At 42.7% G+C, this 16,219-nt stretch overlaps 1 protein-coding gene across 2 annotated transcripts in view; it reads right to left on the bottom strand.

Annotated features, from left to right (window-relative positions):
• The window catches only part of SCYL2 (SCY1 like pseudokinase 2), a 77,732-nt gene that overhangs the window by 17,409 nt on the left and 44,104 nt on the right, over window positions 1–16,219 (bottom strand). For both annotated transcript variants that reach the window (XM_082254088.1, XM_082254089.1), the window contains 3 exons: window positions 11,865–11,997; window positions 10,300–10,418; window positions 2,039–2,139 (listed from right to left, as the gene is read on the bottom strand). In XM_082254088.1, the coding sequence (XP_082110214.1) occupies window positions 2,039–2,139; window positions 10,300–10,418; window positions 11,865–11,997 (353 nt within the window). The remainder of the gene's footprint in view (window positions 1–2,038; window positions 2,140–10,299; window positions 10,419–11,864; window positions 11,998–16,219) is intronic.

Genomic DNA, 16,219 nt, shown 5'->3' on the forward strand with positions numbered 1-16,219 from the left:
AGGACCAAAAGATCCCAGCAAGGAACTTAGGTCCTTACTCCTGACTAGACAGAAAAAAACTGATTCCCTGTAGCAGAGAGAGGGAGGATATACCCTCAGGGACTGCCCCTAGGGTGGAGCCAGAACGTTTTGTCTTTCTGCCTAGTCCTACTCCTGCGGAGACAACATAACCCAGCTCTTGAGAATCAAGAAGACTACGTCTGTCAATGAGCGATAGAGAAACAAAGATTGAACTCTGACTTAAATGGCAAGCGTCATGTCTGGAGGAAACCAGGCACCGCTCTCACCTGGCAAATACCATCCCTACAGTGAAGCATGGTGGTGGCAGCATCATGCTTTGGGGATATTTTTCAGCAGCAGGGACTGGGAGACTAGTCAGGATTGAGGGATTAATGCAGCAATGCACAGATGCATCCATGATTAAAACCTGCTTCAGAGTGCTCTGGACCTCAGACTGGGGCGAAGGTTCATCTTCCAACAGAACAACGACCCTAAGCACACAGCCAAGATAACAAAGGAGTGGCTACGGGACAACTCTGTGAATGTCCTTGAGTGGCCCAGCCAGAGCCCAGATTTGAACCCCATTGAACATCTCTGGAGAGATCTGAAAATGGTTGTGCACAGATGTTCCCCATCCAACTGGATGGAGCTTGAGCGGTCCTGCAAAGATGAATGGGAGAAACTCTGAGGAAGGGAGCATGCCTCCCGAAACGCGTCAACGGTCCTAACACAGAGACATGTCCTTTTCCACATGAGGTGGATATGTTTTATGCGATTTTACTCTTCATGTTTGTGAGTATGTTTTTGGCATTAAACACATTTTTGGAAGATGTCCAAGGGTAATGCACTGGGTGCTTGCGCCAAAAATAGGTGTGCTAAGCTTGTAGCATCATACTCAAAAAGACTTGAGGCTGCAATTGGTGCCAAAGGTGCTTCAACAAAGTATTGAGCAAAGGCTGGGAATACTTATGTACATGGGATTTTTTTCGTTTTTTTATTTTTAATAAATTTGCAAAGATTTTAAACAAACTTCTTTCATGTTTTCATTACGGGGTATTGTTTGTAGAATTTTGTGGAAAATAATGAATTTAATCCATTTTGGAATATGGCTGTAAGATAACAAAATGTGGAAAAAGTGAAGCGCTGTCAATACTTTCCGGATGCACTGTAAAAGCAGCTGGAAATTTGTGTCGGGGAAGGTTCCTAGAGACAGATTAGCAGAGAGCTGGTCAATTCACAGCACAGCTCTGCAAGTTTCTTCCTTACTCTGCCTATGTGGAGGAAGGGGTGTGCTTTTCCTCCAATCAGCTCCCACACAATGTATGGCTAGACTCCCACTGCTGAAACAGGAAGAAAAATTTGTAACACAATGTGCACTTTCTAAATATAGAAAGCGGAAGACAGCAGATATACATGTAAAACTTATGTAGGTAGATTTGTCTCATCTCTGTGTATCGTCTGAGGCTGCTCACTTCTCTGGGTATATGTGAGGGTTTACATCCACTTACATAAGTTCAGATTGAATTGTTAACCACAGAGAACTGCCTAGCAACTGATGTAATTAAAATTGATCATAGAAATACATTGACATGTGCTATTGTACTTATTAATAATTATTTTGCATTTTTATGTTTCTCTAAAACGACTGAAAATTACTTACTTGAATTACTGAAAAGGAAACCGGATTTTCTTGATATACTTAACCGCACATTTTTTTGAAGTAGAACGCAAACGCACAAAACAACTCTAATGCCATATAATAGTCTGATCGCTTTTTAAGGCCTTTCATTAATGCCAGAATTTCTTAATAAATAACATCTTAGCACCAGGGTCCCACAGTGTAGATGTAGCTCCCCACTAACCCCCATGTTTCTCATTGGGCAGTTAGTGTACCCCTTGCAATGAGCCCAGATAGTGCTTTGGAGATCTCAATGATCAAAGATGAAGAAAAATCTGCTGTACAGCCCAACCACCGGGTGCATTAGGGTGACATCTGTAGGTGAACTAATGGAAAGTGTTCAAGGTAACGTCCACTTACTTCTGTTGTTCTTGCATAACATGAAGCTGTTCCAGCTTGGTTTTATGCTCTGCCTCTAGCTTGCTCAACATCTCTTTAACCACAGCCATGAATGAATTGAACTGCAAAAGGTAGGTAAAATCTGTCAATTATTACAAGCAAAAAAAAAAAAATCACTTTCGTAGTGGTCTCTGTACCATCCTAACCGGGGCTGTATTCATTGCAGAATTACCCAGTCTAACTAGGAAATACAAGACAGTAGTTTTTCCTAATGACTCTGCTGACATCTGTGTCCCATAAGGCACAGCACCACCAGGTGACCACATGTCCCATACAATAGAAAAGGTTATGTGATTGGAAAAAGGGCTCTTTAGGATTCTTTTACCACAAGAGAATAGAAACTTTTAAGGTACTTTAAAATGTGTCTGCAATGACTGTTTTTCTAAAGCCAAATGCTGCTTTTAAAAAGGACAATTAACTCTTTACCTGCTTCTCGTCCGGCTTATGGTCCAATGACGGCCAAGCAGGAGCTTTTCCATCCTAGGTGGGCGTCATATGGGGCCCCAACAAACAGACTGCGGCTCAAGCTATCACCCACTTTATCCACCAGACACAGCAGATGACAGATCGTTGTACTGGGCCCGCCCCGTTACCATGTGACCAATCACATGTCAGCTGTACTCAATGAATGGCTTTCATTCATAGCCATTCATTGTGTATTATTGTGATGATCTCTGTCATGGTCACAGTGATCACATGGTACAGACAGAGCCAATCACAGCATATCTGTACCATGTGATAGCTGTGGCTATGGCATTCAAAGTGTGACAGAACTGAAAGTTGAAAATTGGCTAGCAACAGCTAATATTTACTGCAAGCATTAGCTAAAAGGTGTACCAAGTCGTAGTCGGTCACGGTCCATTGAGTAGTACAGGACCCGTTTTAATAGGAGGGACACAAGTCGCTCCGACTTAGAAAAAGAGTCCTGTACTACTTTGGGGCAACCTGGGAGCGACTTGCATAGACTTCCATTATGTGAAGTCCCTGCAAGTCACTCCGAAGTCGCGGTGCACGCGACTTCACAGGTCGGCCCCCGAAGTCGGATCTCCTCAGTGTGAACCGGCTCTAAAGGAGGGCAGTTTAACCACTTAAGGACCAGGCCTATTTTTGACACTTATTGTTTACAAGTTAAATCAGTATTTTCTGCTAGAAAATTACTTAGAACCCCCAAACATTATATATATTTTTTTAGCAAAGACCCTAGAGAATAAAATGGAGATCGTTGCAATACTTTATGTCACACTGTATTCGCACAGGTCTTACAAACACAACTTTTATGGAAAAAATACACTTTTTTTAATTAAAAAATGAGAAAACAGTAAAGTTAGGCCAATCTTTTTCTAAAATGTGCAAGATAATGTTATGCCGAGTAAAAAGATACCCAACATGTCATGCTTCAAAATTTTGCACGCTCATAGAATGGCTACAAACGTTGGTACTTAAAAATCTCCATAGGCGACGCTTTAAAAATTTCTACAGGTTACCAGTTTATAGTTAAGAGGTCTAGGGCTAGAATTATTGCTCTCGCTCCAACGAGAGCGGCAATGCCTCACATATGTGGTTTGAACACCGTTTACATAAATAGGCACGACTTGCTTCTGCGTGCGAGCTCAGAGATACGGGGCGCCTTAAATTTTTTTTTTCTTGTTTATTTTTACACTGTCTCTTTAAAAAAAAAAAAAAAAATGTTTTGATCACTTTTATTCCTATACCAAGGAATGTAAACATCCCTTGTAGTAGAAATAAAAAAGTAATTTGTAGCTTACAAGTTAAAATCAGTATTTTTTGCTAGAAAATTACTTAGAACCCCAAACTACATATATATTTTCTTTAGCAGAGACCCTGGGGAATAAAATGGCGATCGTTGCGATATTTTATGTCACACTGTATTTTAAACAGTTTTTTGGAGAAAAATAACACTTTAATGATTTAAAAAAAAAAAAAATAAACAGTAAAGTTATCCCAATTTTTTTGTATAATGTAAAAAACTGATTTTTCTACAGCTTAACTGTAAAATCCTTTTCCTGGAGTACATCACGGGACACAGAGCAGCTATAATAATTACTATCTGGGTTATACTCCACCTATAGGTGAATGGACACTTGCAAACAACAAGACAGGAAGTCCCCACCTATATAACCCCTCCCCATACAGGAAGTAACTCAGTTTTGTAGCAAGCAATAAACATCCCAGACAAGAGGGGAGGGACCTCTGTGTCCCGTAATGTACTCCAAGAAAAGGATTTTATAGGTAAGCTGTAGGAAAAATCTGTTTTTCTTTATCGTACATCAGGGGACACAGAGCAGCCATATTTATTACTATCTGGGACGTCCCAAAGCAATGAACTTGAGGGTAGGGGGACAACATATGAAAAAACTGCCATTAGACTGAAAGGTTTCTACCTAGCTGCCTGCAGCACACTGCGGCCAAATGGAAAATAAGCTCAGATTTCCAGGATATTGATGGGGAAGCTCTTTTCTACACAGGACCATTTCCCTTGGACAGTGGCTTCTTCCAGAACTACTCCCCAGCTAGAGAGACTGGCATCTGTAGTAACCACCTTCCAGACTACTGGAAGAAAGGACTTCCCGCTCTCCAAATTCCTGGCTACCAACCACCAACTTAGACTCTGACGTACCCTTGGTACTAGAGACATGCAACAATCTAGGGCCTGTATCTTTTTGCTCCAGACTGACAGAATGTTGTTCTGTAAAGGTCTGGTATGGAATTGAGTATAAGGAATTGCTTCAAATGAGGACACCATCTTCCCTAGTAATCTCATACAAAGACGTACAGAAGGACACTTCATTCCTCTTACTATTCAAACCAGATCCTTCAAGGCTACGACCTTTCTTTTTGGCGAAAATACCTTTGCCTGTACTGTGTTCACAAGGAAACCCAGATACTCCAGACTCTGTAGCGGCTGCAATGCTGACTTTGCCAAGTTCAGAATCAAACCCAGACGTTCCAAGAACTGAACTGCCCGGAACACATTCTGGCTTAGCGCAGAAGCCGACCGGTCTATAGGTAATAAATTGTCCAGGTATCCTACCACTGCTATCCCTTGAGAACTTAGAAAAGTCAATGCTGGAGCTAGGGTTTTTGTGAACACTCGTGCAAAGCACAAAAACCTTTGATGGGCCTGAAAGATAGGCACATGAAGGTATGCAGCCTTGATGTCTATGGATGCTAGAAATTCTCCTCCCTGCAGAGAGGCCATGACTGAGCGAATTGAACGTGCGAATGTTTAAAAACTGGTTCAGAGCTTTAAGAATCAGAATAGGTCTCACGTCTCCATTTGGCTTGGGGAGTACGAAAAGGTTTGAGTAAAAACCCCTGAATTTATTACCGTCCGGAACGTACCCCTAGTTTGTAATCATTTCCACCCGGGCTTCCGAGAACCCTTCACAAGGTAAATCTAGAGCTAGGGTTGGTAGGTCTCTGGGTCCAGGGTTTCTTCTGCCCTTGACCTGAATCCTTGGCTCTAGATTCAGACCGCTGAGGCCACCAAAACTGCCTGGGATTAGAAGTATTGGGCATCTGAGTGTTAGATACCTTAAAAGAGGGACGTTTACTTCTCGTTTTAACTAGTAGCAGTGCACTCTTACTCCCCAAAATCTTTTGGATATATTTATCCAGATCGTCTCCAAATAGCATGAAAGGGAAAATCAGCCAGCAATTTTTTTTACACAGTAATCCCACAGACCAGCTTTTTAGCCACAGGATTGTGCGCAAATGAACTGACAGAAGAGCACACTGTGACATTTGCCGTATGGAGTCCTTAAGAGCATCTACTGCAAAACACAGAGCTGGAGGTAGATATGCCAACTCTTCAACAGACTCTCCTTGAGAAGAAACAGTCGTGGATACCCATTTAATATGTTCTTTCAAAGACTGATAAACTCGTATAGCTGCCACTGCCGGTTGAATTGCAGACCCTGCAGTAGGCAAAGGAAGCTTTTAGCAAAGATTCCAATTTCTTATCAACTGGATCTTTAAAAACCTGGGCATTACCTACAGGACAAGTTAAGTTTCTGTTTACAGAAGAAATAGCAGCATCCACTGTAGGTACACTCCATTTTCTTGTGAACTTTTCCTCCATAGGATACAACAAAGAAAACCTTTTGTGAGGAATAAAAATCAGGATGGTCCCAATCAGCATATACTATCTGCTCTAAGAGCGGATGTAAGGGAAAAGCCTGAGGATTTTGAGGAGGGCTTAATGATCCTAATAAGGTAAAGAGACTTCAGAAATCTCTAAGGGGGGCAATTTAAATCCAGACCGGTCCATTTCAGTGAGAGACTGAATAACAATCTCTGGGATTGAGAGGCAGAGAATGGATCCTCAGACCCTGACTCCCCAGAAGTGGTATCCTCGGCTTGTCCTTCTAACCCATTTACAGCTACTACTTCCACATCCTCTGCCCAATCCTGAACTAAAACGGAGGGGGGGGGGGGGTCTCAGGTGAGGTGGCTCTATCATGTTTTCTCCCATCTGTCAATGCCTGTAAACATGAACTCACAGTGACTGACGCACCCAGCTGTCACTGCTCTGTGTCCCATCCAGCTTCTGACAGAAGCTCACGCCGCTGGGAACACTGCTCAAATGCAGCGCCGTTTCTGCCACTTACTGCGCATGTGCAGCGTGCTACGTGCACGTCCGCAAGCCATGTCCATACCAACGCCCCACGGACACGCACGTGCACATAAAAGAAGCATAACTTGCGTGCACGATCACCTGCCATAGAAATGCTGACTTTTGCCATGCTCCTGCCTAGAGCCACAGAGGGGGACGCATCAGGTAACAGAACCTTTAGTGCCTGTTCCTGTATGCTCAGCAACAGTTTTAAGAGCAGCAGAAAGTCGTCCAAGTTATGCTTGTCAAGAGTGAATACGCACACTGCCCCAAAAGGAGACATGAAACATGGCACCCTGCATCTGCTAAATCAAGAAGGTAACAGTGCAACATAATTTTTAAGGTGAACTTACCATTCTCACCGCAAGATTCTGCCTATAACAAGAATCCAACCTTCACCCATCACGGCAGGTTCTGTCACTTGTCAACCTTCAAGGACCGGGTCCCCATGATTTTTGGGGCCACAACCTTGGACCTGTAGAGCCCCCTGCTGGAACGCCTTTGGAGTTGGTTTTACCAAGGGTCCAGATCCTAGGGTCCAGTGCCAAATAAGGCCGCATTGCAGGCAATACCTCGCTTTTTCCTTTACCGAGACTTCGGTACCATCCTTTTAGTCTTCCACTTTCAGATGGATCTAATTACCAATCCCCTTAGATCCAGAGATCTTTCTCAGGATTGAAACACAAACTTCTTTCTTCTTCTTTAAAAATGTGGAGAATTTCTCCAAAACGTGACCATCACCTCTAAGACACTGGTGAAAAAACTGAGGTACTTTCTGTATTGCAGGGGTTATATAGAGGGGAACTTTCTGTCTTGTTGGTTGCCAGTGTCCATTCACCTATAGGTGGCGTAAAACCCAGATAGCAATGAATATGGCTGCTCTGTGTCCCGTGATGTCTGATAAAGAAAGATGATGCTACGCTGAGAATCGTGATCTTTATTCTAAGCACAAAAATCGTAATTCTCATTTTATCCAGAATCGTGCAGCTCTACAAAGTACTAATGTCAATTTCTGGCTACTGTAAAACGATCTTAGAAAGGACTACAAACTCTTCCAATTTAACTTGTGTACAGCAAGCATCATTTAATACCACAATCAAAGCATTTGTTACAATGGTGCCCCCCTCACTAAGAGGTCCTATTTAAAATATTGACTTTCTAATGTCTAGGTGCTAGTACAAGTTTTGGTGCTTCCCAAAAGCGATGGTACTTGTGGAATGTGCCCACTATCATTTAACACATTTTGAGGGGCTCCTGCAGTTTTCTGAGCATTATAACTGCACCTCTGCAGGTGATCCAAACAAACCATTTAAAGTGGAACAAACCTCGCCTATCGAAAGCTGCCATATTGGCCTCCATTTGATCTTCAACTGCCATGATTCTGCACATGTGATAAATTATGACACCAGCCATTTCATGGTTTGACAGTTTGGTTGAGAGCACAAGCAATGTGATAGTTATATTCATGTTAAGTCAAAGGGTTTGTTTAGTTCTGTTTTAAAGCGGAAGTAAAACCATTGATTATCGATTTCGAAAAAAACAGTTACATCCCTGCCAGAAATGCTAACGGTCACATTAGTTGTGCTCTCAACCAAACTGTCCAACCATCCAATGGCTGTCATAACTGATCACATGTGCAGCATCATGGCAGTTGAAGGTTAAACAGAGGCCAAGATGGCAGCTTCCCTGTCTGAAAAAGACAGGAGGGTTTACTTCCACTTTAAACTTCACTAAAAGCTGGAGATCAGTTTTAAATTATTCACCATATTCTCATTGTTAGATAAGCCTGCAATTCCCCATGCATTGTTAGATGGTTCCTTCTCAGGCCATCACCATCACTTCAGAGGCTGAATGAAATCTTTGCAAATACAGGTGCATCTCAAAAAATTAGAATATCATAAAAAAGTTAATTTATTTCAGTAATTCAATTCAAAAAGTGAAACTCCTATATTATATAGATTCATTACACAAAGTGTGATATATTTTACGCATTTTTTTCTTTTAATTTTGATGAATATGGCTTACAGCTAGTGAAATTCAGTATCTCAGAAAATAAGAATACTGGGAAAAAGTTCAATATTGTAGACTCATGGTGTCACACTCTAATCAGCTAATCAACTCCAAACACCTGTAAAGATTTTCTGAGCCTTTAAATGGTCTCTCAGTCTGGCTCAGTAGGTTACACAATCATGGGGGGGAAGAATGCTGACTTGAGAGTTGACTGGAATACAGTCACTGACCCCTCCACGAGGAGCTGGCTGTTCACAAAGTGCTGTATCCAAGCATATTAATGGAGAGTTGAGTGGAAGGAAAAAGTGTGGTCTAAAAAGATGCACAAGCAACAGGGATAACCGCATTGACAGAATTGTGAAGCAAAGGCCGTTTCACAATTTAGGGGGGGTTCACAAGAAGTGGACTATGGCTGGTGCCAGTGCTTCAATAGCCACTACACACAAATGTGTCCAGAATATGGGCTACAACTGTCGCATTCCTTTTGTCAAGCCACTCCTGAACCAGAGATAATGTCAGACGCGTCTTACCTGGGCTAAGGAGAAATAGGACTGGGCTGTTTGCATTTAATTTGGAAATCAAGGTCCCAGAGTCTGCAGGAAGAGTGGAGAGGCACAGAATCCAAGTTGCATGAGGTCCAGTGTGATGTTTCCACAGTCAGTGATGATTTGGGGAGCCATGTCATCTGGTGGTGTTGGTCCACTGTGTTTTATCAAGTCCAAAGTCAGTGCAGCCCCCTACCAGGAAATTCTAGAGCACTTCATGTCTCCCTCTGCTGACCTGTTTTATGGAAATGCTGGTTTAATTTTCCAGCAGGACTTGGCACCTGTCCACACTGCCAAAAGTACTAATACCTGGTTTAATGTTCATGGTCTCACTGGGCTTGATTGGCCAGTAAACTTGCCTGACCTAAACCCCATAGAGAATTTGTGGGGTATTGACAAGAGGAATATGAGAGACACCAGACGCACTATCAAAGCAACCTGGGCTTCCATAACACCTCAGCAGTGCCACAGCTGATTGCCTCTATGCCACGCGGCATTGATGCAGCAATTCATGTAAAAGGATCCCTGACCAAGTATACAGTGCATACTATACTGCATATGGACATACTTTTCAGTAAGCCAACATTATATATATTTAAAATCCTTCTTTTTTTTTTTTTATTGGTCTTATGTAATATTCTAATTTTCTGGGATACTGATTTTTGGGTTTCTACTAACTGTAAGCCATATCCATCAAAATTAAAAGAAAGAAATGCATTAAATAAATCATCTGTGTGTAATAAATCTATATAGGAGTTTCACTTTTTGAATTAAATTACTGAAATAAAAATGAACTTTTTGACGATAATCTAATTTTTTGAGATTCACCTGTATGTGAAATTATGTACATTTTACATAACATTCACACAGCCAATATACTGTGTATGCTGGTTTGGTAAACATATTGTTTAAAATGTTTCTGGTTAGAAAGCTAGAGTCCAGGGCATGCAAAACATAAAGATATTACTGTTGTAGCACATAACAGTTATGATGTATTATACTTTATTTTCACTCTAGAAAGCAAAACTCACCTGGCTGAGATTGAGGTTATTATCTATACTCAGGGGAATCAAGTGTGGCAGCACTCTTCCTGCCATTTGTTCTTTGGTAATGCCAAGCTTCTTATGAGTAAAAGTACACTTATAAATACCTGCCAGGATAAAACACATTGATATTGTTTTATTTTATAAACTGTCTAATGAACACACAATTAAACAAACAAAATTAATCAGGGGGCTAAATGCAAAGGAAATAAAGCAGACCTGGCCAAATTGCGGTCCCAGGGCCACATCTGGCATCCTGGCTGTCCCTATTCAGCCCTCCATGCCTCCACTGTCAGCATGCCTCTCTGAGCTTGTCAGCTTGCTCATTGAGGAAGCTGCACAGAGAGGCACACTGACAGATGTTCAGGTGGAGAGCTGCAAGGACTGGAAGGGGAGAGCTGGAGGAGCTGTTCGGTACAGTGGGGAGGTTTGGTTCTGGCAGAAGAGCATTGCCTAGGAGATGTCCTGACACTCTCCCGCCAAACTGCTACCTGGTTAAGTTCTTCCTGTAGTAGCACCTGCTACTAAAAACCCCAGGATCTGTGCACCTGTTCATCACTCCAACATCTCAGCTGCACAATTTTACCACCCTTGACCACCCATCTGAAAGAGACCTATTTAATGACCTATTTTATACCTATATTCCTAGCACCATGTGTTTGTTTTCTATACGTTTACATACTTACGGAACTTCCCAGGTCCAGAATTAATATTGAGCAGAATAAGGTTTGACCATCCACAACAGTCTAAAGCTTGTCATATGGCCCCTTGGGAAAACTAATTGCCCACCCCTGATCTAAAGAAACAAATAAGATACAACAGAATTTCCATAATACAAAATTATCTTAGTTCCTTTGATGATCTTAGTAGATCTTATTTTTTTTTTTTTTTTTCACCATAGATCTCAAATATCTCAGGTAGTAATTCCAGTGGATGCTCTAGTGTTCACTGATATCTATGGATACATAAATACCATATAAAAAAAAAAACATCAAATCTACATTATTTCATCATAATTATAATTTAAAGCTGATCTCCAGTTTATAGTGAAGTTTAAATAGATTGAATAATTGTATTAATTCATAATATACAAAGCTCCCTGTGAAACGCACAATGCACTAAACTTCACTAAAAGCTGGAGATCAGCTTTACATTAGAATTTACTCATTAAATGTCAAGAACATATTAGGTTTTCTACATGGTTGTCAGATTTCAGATTTAGCCTTTCATTAAAATTCATGAAATTATAAGAAGTGGTCATGAAAATGAATTAAATCTCTACAAAAAGGACTCAAACAATGAAACCTAACAGAAATAAAAATAAGAAAATGTAGCCTAGCGTTTGGCTTTAAGGACCGATTTACAAGAAGTGGCGCAACCAACTGTAACCTTTAGTAAATATTTTTTTGCTATATAGAAATGCTTAAGTTTTTATTTCATAAAGAATTGCTCATGGGTATCTTATCAGTGTGAGAGTATCAGGACGGTTCCACAAACTATGTGTGTACAATATAATCCAATTACAACAAAACATAAAAAAGGATGATAATTACCCAGAACTCCCATAAGAACTGCAGGCTCTCTTGATGGAATTTGTTGTAAAAAGGGCAGAATTTCATCTAGTACATACCACTTATCCAGGTATTCTAAAATCTTCCCTAAGCACACCAGTGAATTTACCCGAACCTAAGTAAACAAGAGAAAAATATTATAAAGATAAAAAGTAGGCTTTAAGTGGTTTTAAAGGCTAAAAGGGTAAAGGGTAACTGCTCTTTCATGGGGAAAAAATAGTAAAGAAAAAAAATAATATAGCATATACAATTGCCAACAAAGTCATATTGTATTTGAGGTTATTAAAAAATTGGATTTTTGTAGTTACCGTAAAATCCATTTCTCCGAGTTCATCGATGGACACAGCGCTCCATAAATCATAACTGGTGGGTTATATTGCCTCCTCCAGGAGTAGGACTAGGCAGAACAAAAAATACCTGGCTACGCCCATGGGCCATCCTCAGCTGGTATACAACCCTCTTTTCTCTAGGTAATCAGTTTAGTAGCAAGCAATATTAGAAGTATCAAAAACTCCCTAGAGGGGGTGGGTGCTGTGTCTATCGAACTCAGAGAAATGGATTTTACAGGAAGTAAAAAAAATCCCATTTTCTCTTTCGTTAAATCGATGAACACAGAGCTCCACAAATCAGAATGACTGGGTTGTCCAAAAGCAGTGCCAAAAGGAAAATGAGGGTTGGGGAAAATAACCCAAGGCTAAACATAAGAGCCCTAACATAGGACACAGGAGCCCCATATGAAAAAATAAGATTTAAGAAAAACACCCCTCAAGAGGGAAAAGCCCCTCTTAAACTGCAGCCTGGAAAACTTTGCAGCCAAAAGAAGCATCCGCAGATGCCAAAATATCTAACTTATAGAATTTTGTGAAGGTATGCACGGACGACCAAGTGGCCGCCTTGCAAACCTGATAACGAAAGCTCCAAGAAGCACTTAGCGCCCGAGTAGAATGCGCCAGGCCAGGAAAAGGTGGGACCCGACCTTTAATGGAATAGGCCTGAGTCATTGCCTGTCTGATCCATCTGGAGATGGTAGCCGAAGAAGCTGCCAGCCCTTCTCTTGGTCCTTGTGTAACCACAAAGAACGAGTCTATGAACCACTAAATGGGGACTACGACCGGATAATGACGCCAATTCCAATATCCTGTGGGCCGAGGTAATAGCCACCAAGAATGCCACCTTCTGGGACAACGTAGGCAATGGATACTCCCGAATATTCTCAAATGGAAGTTTCTGGAGAACCGAGAGCACCAAGTTTAAATCCCATGGTGGCAAAAGAGATTGTACAGGTGGAGCCACATGTCGAACCCCCTGAATAAAGGTATAAACTAAAGAGTGTGTGGCTAGGGGTCATTGAAAGAAGATTGCCAAGGCAGGCACCTGGCCCTTGATGGTACTAAAGGCCAGCGTCTGCTCAACGCCCCATTAAAGAAAGGCTAAGATCCGAGCCACAGAAAAGGGTCGAGGATGAGCGCCAATCGACTCACACCAAGAAATGTATGCTTTCAAAGTACAATGGTATATCTTGCTGGAAGATGACTATCTCACCTTCACCATAGTAGGGATCATTGATCTAGACAAACCTCTATCCCGCAGTACCTGGCTTTCGAAAGCTAAGCCATTAAAACCAGCGTCTGTAAAGCAAAATGGTATATCAGCTGTTAGGACGACTGGTCCTCTCAGAGGTAGCTCCCAAAGGACATTTACGGCCACCAGAATGATTGAAAGGCCCTCGCTTGATTCCTTGCAGGAAACGCAAAATAAGCTTGAGCCGAGGATGATACTGGCCTTACCGTGCCCCTAAGACGCGTGCGACGTCTGCCAGAGGAACCAGTGACCTCGCCACGAACTTTGGTATCCTCCTCTGGAGCCAAACCTGCTGAAGGAACTGCATGCAGCACTGTGCAAACAGAACTGTCTTGAAGTTGAATACCACCAGACCCAGAACCTGCATGCAAATCAGGAGAGTGAACTGTCTGTATGACAGCAGCCGGTGAATCACGGCCTGCGGTTCCTGAAATTTGTTCAAAGGAAGAACCACCCTGGTCAGAATTAAAATCAGACCTAGGTAATTCAAATAGGGGGGACCTTAGGTAGTTCGGACATCACCCAAACCTTTTCAGGAATTATATCCGCGCAAGGAGACTCTGGGCCTAAAAAAAACCCAAATGGACGAACTTTGCCCCCTCTTTTGGTACTCCCTCAAAAAAATAATTTTGTGAATCCCCTTGATGCCCACGAAGGAGGTGGTCTTGTTGGCTGTTCCGGAAAAAGCTAGCTCTAGGCTTACCAGACCAAGGTTGCTTGGAATCTCCCAGGGAAGACTTGAAGGATCTATTTCCGCAGCTGGGGATGCGAGGGACCTGCCACCTCCATGAGGGGATCAGTGGGGGAGATGTGACCCTGAGGCTCCATAGGGAAAAGGAATACCTTGCAGTACAAAAGATCTTTTGGCACCACTAAAGGATCTCCCCCAATGCTAAGGGTACCGATTAGCAGAGAGAGAGAGAGAGATAACAGGGACCCCCTACCGACCAGAGGAGCGCCGAAATTCGGACCCAGCAACCCATGGATGCCATCTGCTGAACAGGAAGAGGAGACCGAAGAGAAAGCGGAAGAGGAGGAGCTAAGTAAAAATGGCATCCATGTCATCGGGCTACACAAACATGACCATCGGCCAGAAAACAGCCAAACCAAGGGAAAATGGCCGCCGTGACATCATTGGACATTCCGAACATGGCCGTGGCTGCAAGGAACACTCTTGTGCTTTCCAAACCACTGCACTCTCTGCAAGGGGACTCCCCCCCCCAAAAGGTACTGCACTCCACCAGACAGGCAAAACATACCATCAGGGCAGGATACACTCCACCCCAAGACTTTACAGAAGGGGAATGGTAGGAAAGACCCTCAGCGGTCTCTGCTGCCTGTCCTGGGACCCCCACCAGTCCGCAGGGGGGGGGGGAAGCCCACTCAACCAAGGGACTTTAGGATGGGAGAAAGCAACCCGCAGGCACGCCCGACCATCCTAGGTGGGTACCCACGTCCACCCCAAAAAATGCCAAAAGGGGAGAGGGGGGGACTTTACTTATCCTTCCATGGTGCAGGTAATGCTCCAGACAGAACTCCTCGCCATTGAAGCAGGGGAGCTGTCGGCCAAGGACCCCTGTGACTCAGGCCAGTGCCCGTTCATAAGCGACCCTGCGAGACGTTTAACTCGCGGGCCAGCCTCTGTTCGCGAGGCTATGTCGCAGCTGACCTAGAGTGTAGCTGCAGGCTGCACGCACTCGCTGGCTGAGCTGGGGGGACCACTGGATCTAGATTATCCAGCCCATCAACCAGCCTGGCAGTTGATTGTTAAATTTTTATATACGTTATGAGTCTGTATCTTTTAACCCTAAGGAGGTACATTTAAAATCCCACACATTTTTGGGTTCTAGTATTTATCGTATTGGGGACCGTGTTGGGGAGGGTAGATATTCCAGAACACTCTATCCCCACACACAAAACTTGAACTACAGGGCCTTTACGTAGTGGATGCGTATAGCATACATTTGAAGAATAAGAATATCATTTAGTGTAACTAACTTCTGTTCACACTGCCAGGCTGCCAATAAGAAGAGTACATGCAGTAACAAACATTATACACTCGCCGGAAACTTTATTAGGTACATTTGTTCAATTGCTTGGTAACACATATTGCTAATCAGCCAATCACATGGCAGCAACTCAATGCATTTAGGCATCCAGACGTGGTGAAGGTGACTTGCTGAAGTTCAAACCGAGCATCAGAATGAAGAAGAAAGGGGATTTAGGTGACTTTGAACGTGGCATCAATGTTGGTGCCAGCCGGGCTTGGTCTGAGCATTTCAAAAACTGCTGATCTACTGGGATTTTCATGCACAACCATCTCTATGGTTTACAGAGAATGGTCTGAAAAAGAGAAAATATCCAGCAAGTTGCAGTTGTGTGCACGAAATGCCTTGTTGTCCGAGGAAACAGGCAGACTGGTTCGAGATGATAGAAAGGCAACAGTAACTCAAATAACCACTAGTTACAACCAGAATGCATCTCTGAATGCACAACACATTGAGCCTTGAAGCAGATGGGCTAGACCAGCAGAAGACCGCACCGGGTGCCACTTGGCTAAGAACAGGAAACTGAGGCTACAATCCGCACAGGCTCATCAAAATTGGACAATAGAAGATTGGAAAAAACATTGCCTGGTGTGAAAAATCTTGATTTCAGCTGTGACATTTAGGAAGTAGGGTCAGAATTTGGCATAAACAACATGAAAGCATAGATCCATCCTGCCTTGCATCAACGGTGCAGGCTGCTGGTGATGG

The sequence above is a fragment of the Pelophylax lessonae genome (genome assembly GCF_965119305.1).
Source record: "Pelophylax lessonae genome assembly, chromosome: 4".
Taxonomy (NCBI): domain Eukaryota; kingdom Metazoa; phylum Chordata; class Amphibia; order Anura; family Ranidae; genus Pelophylax; species Pelophylax lessonae.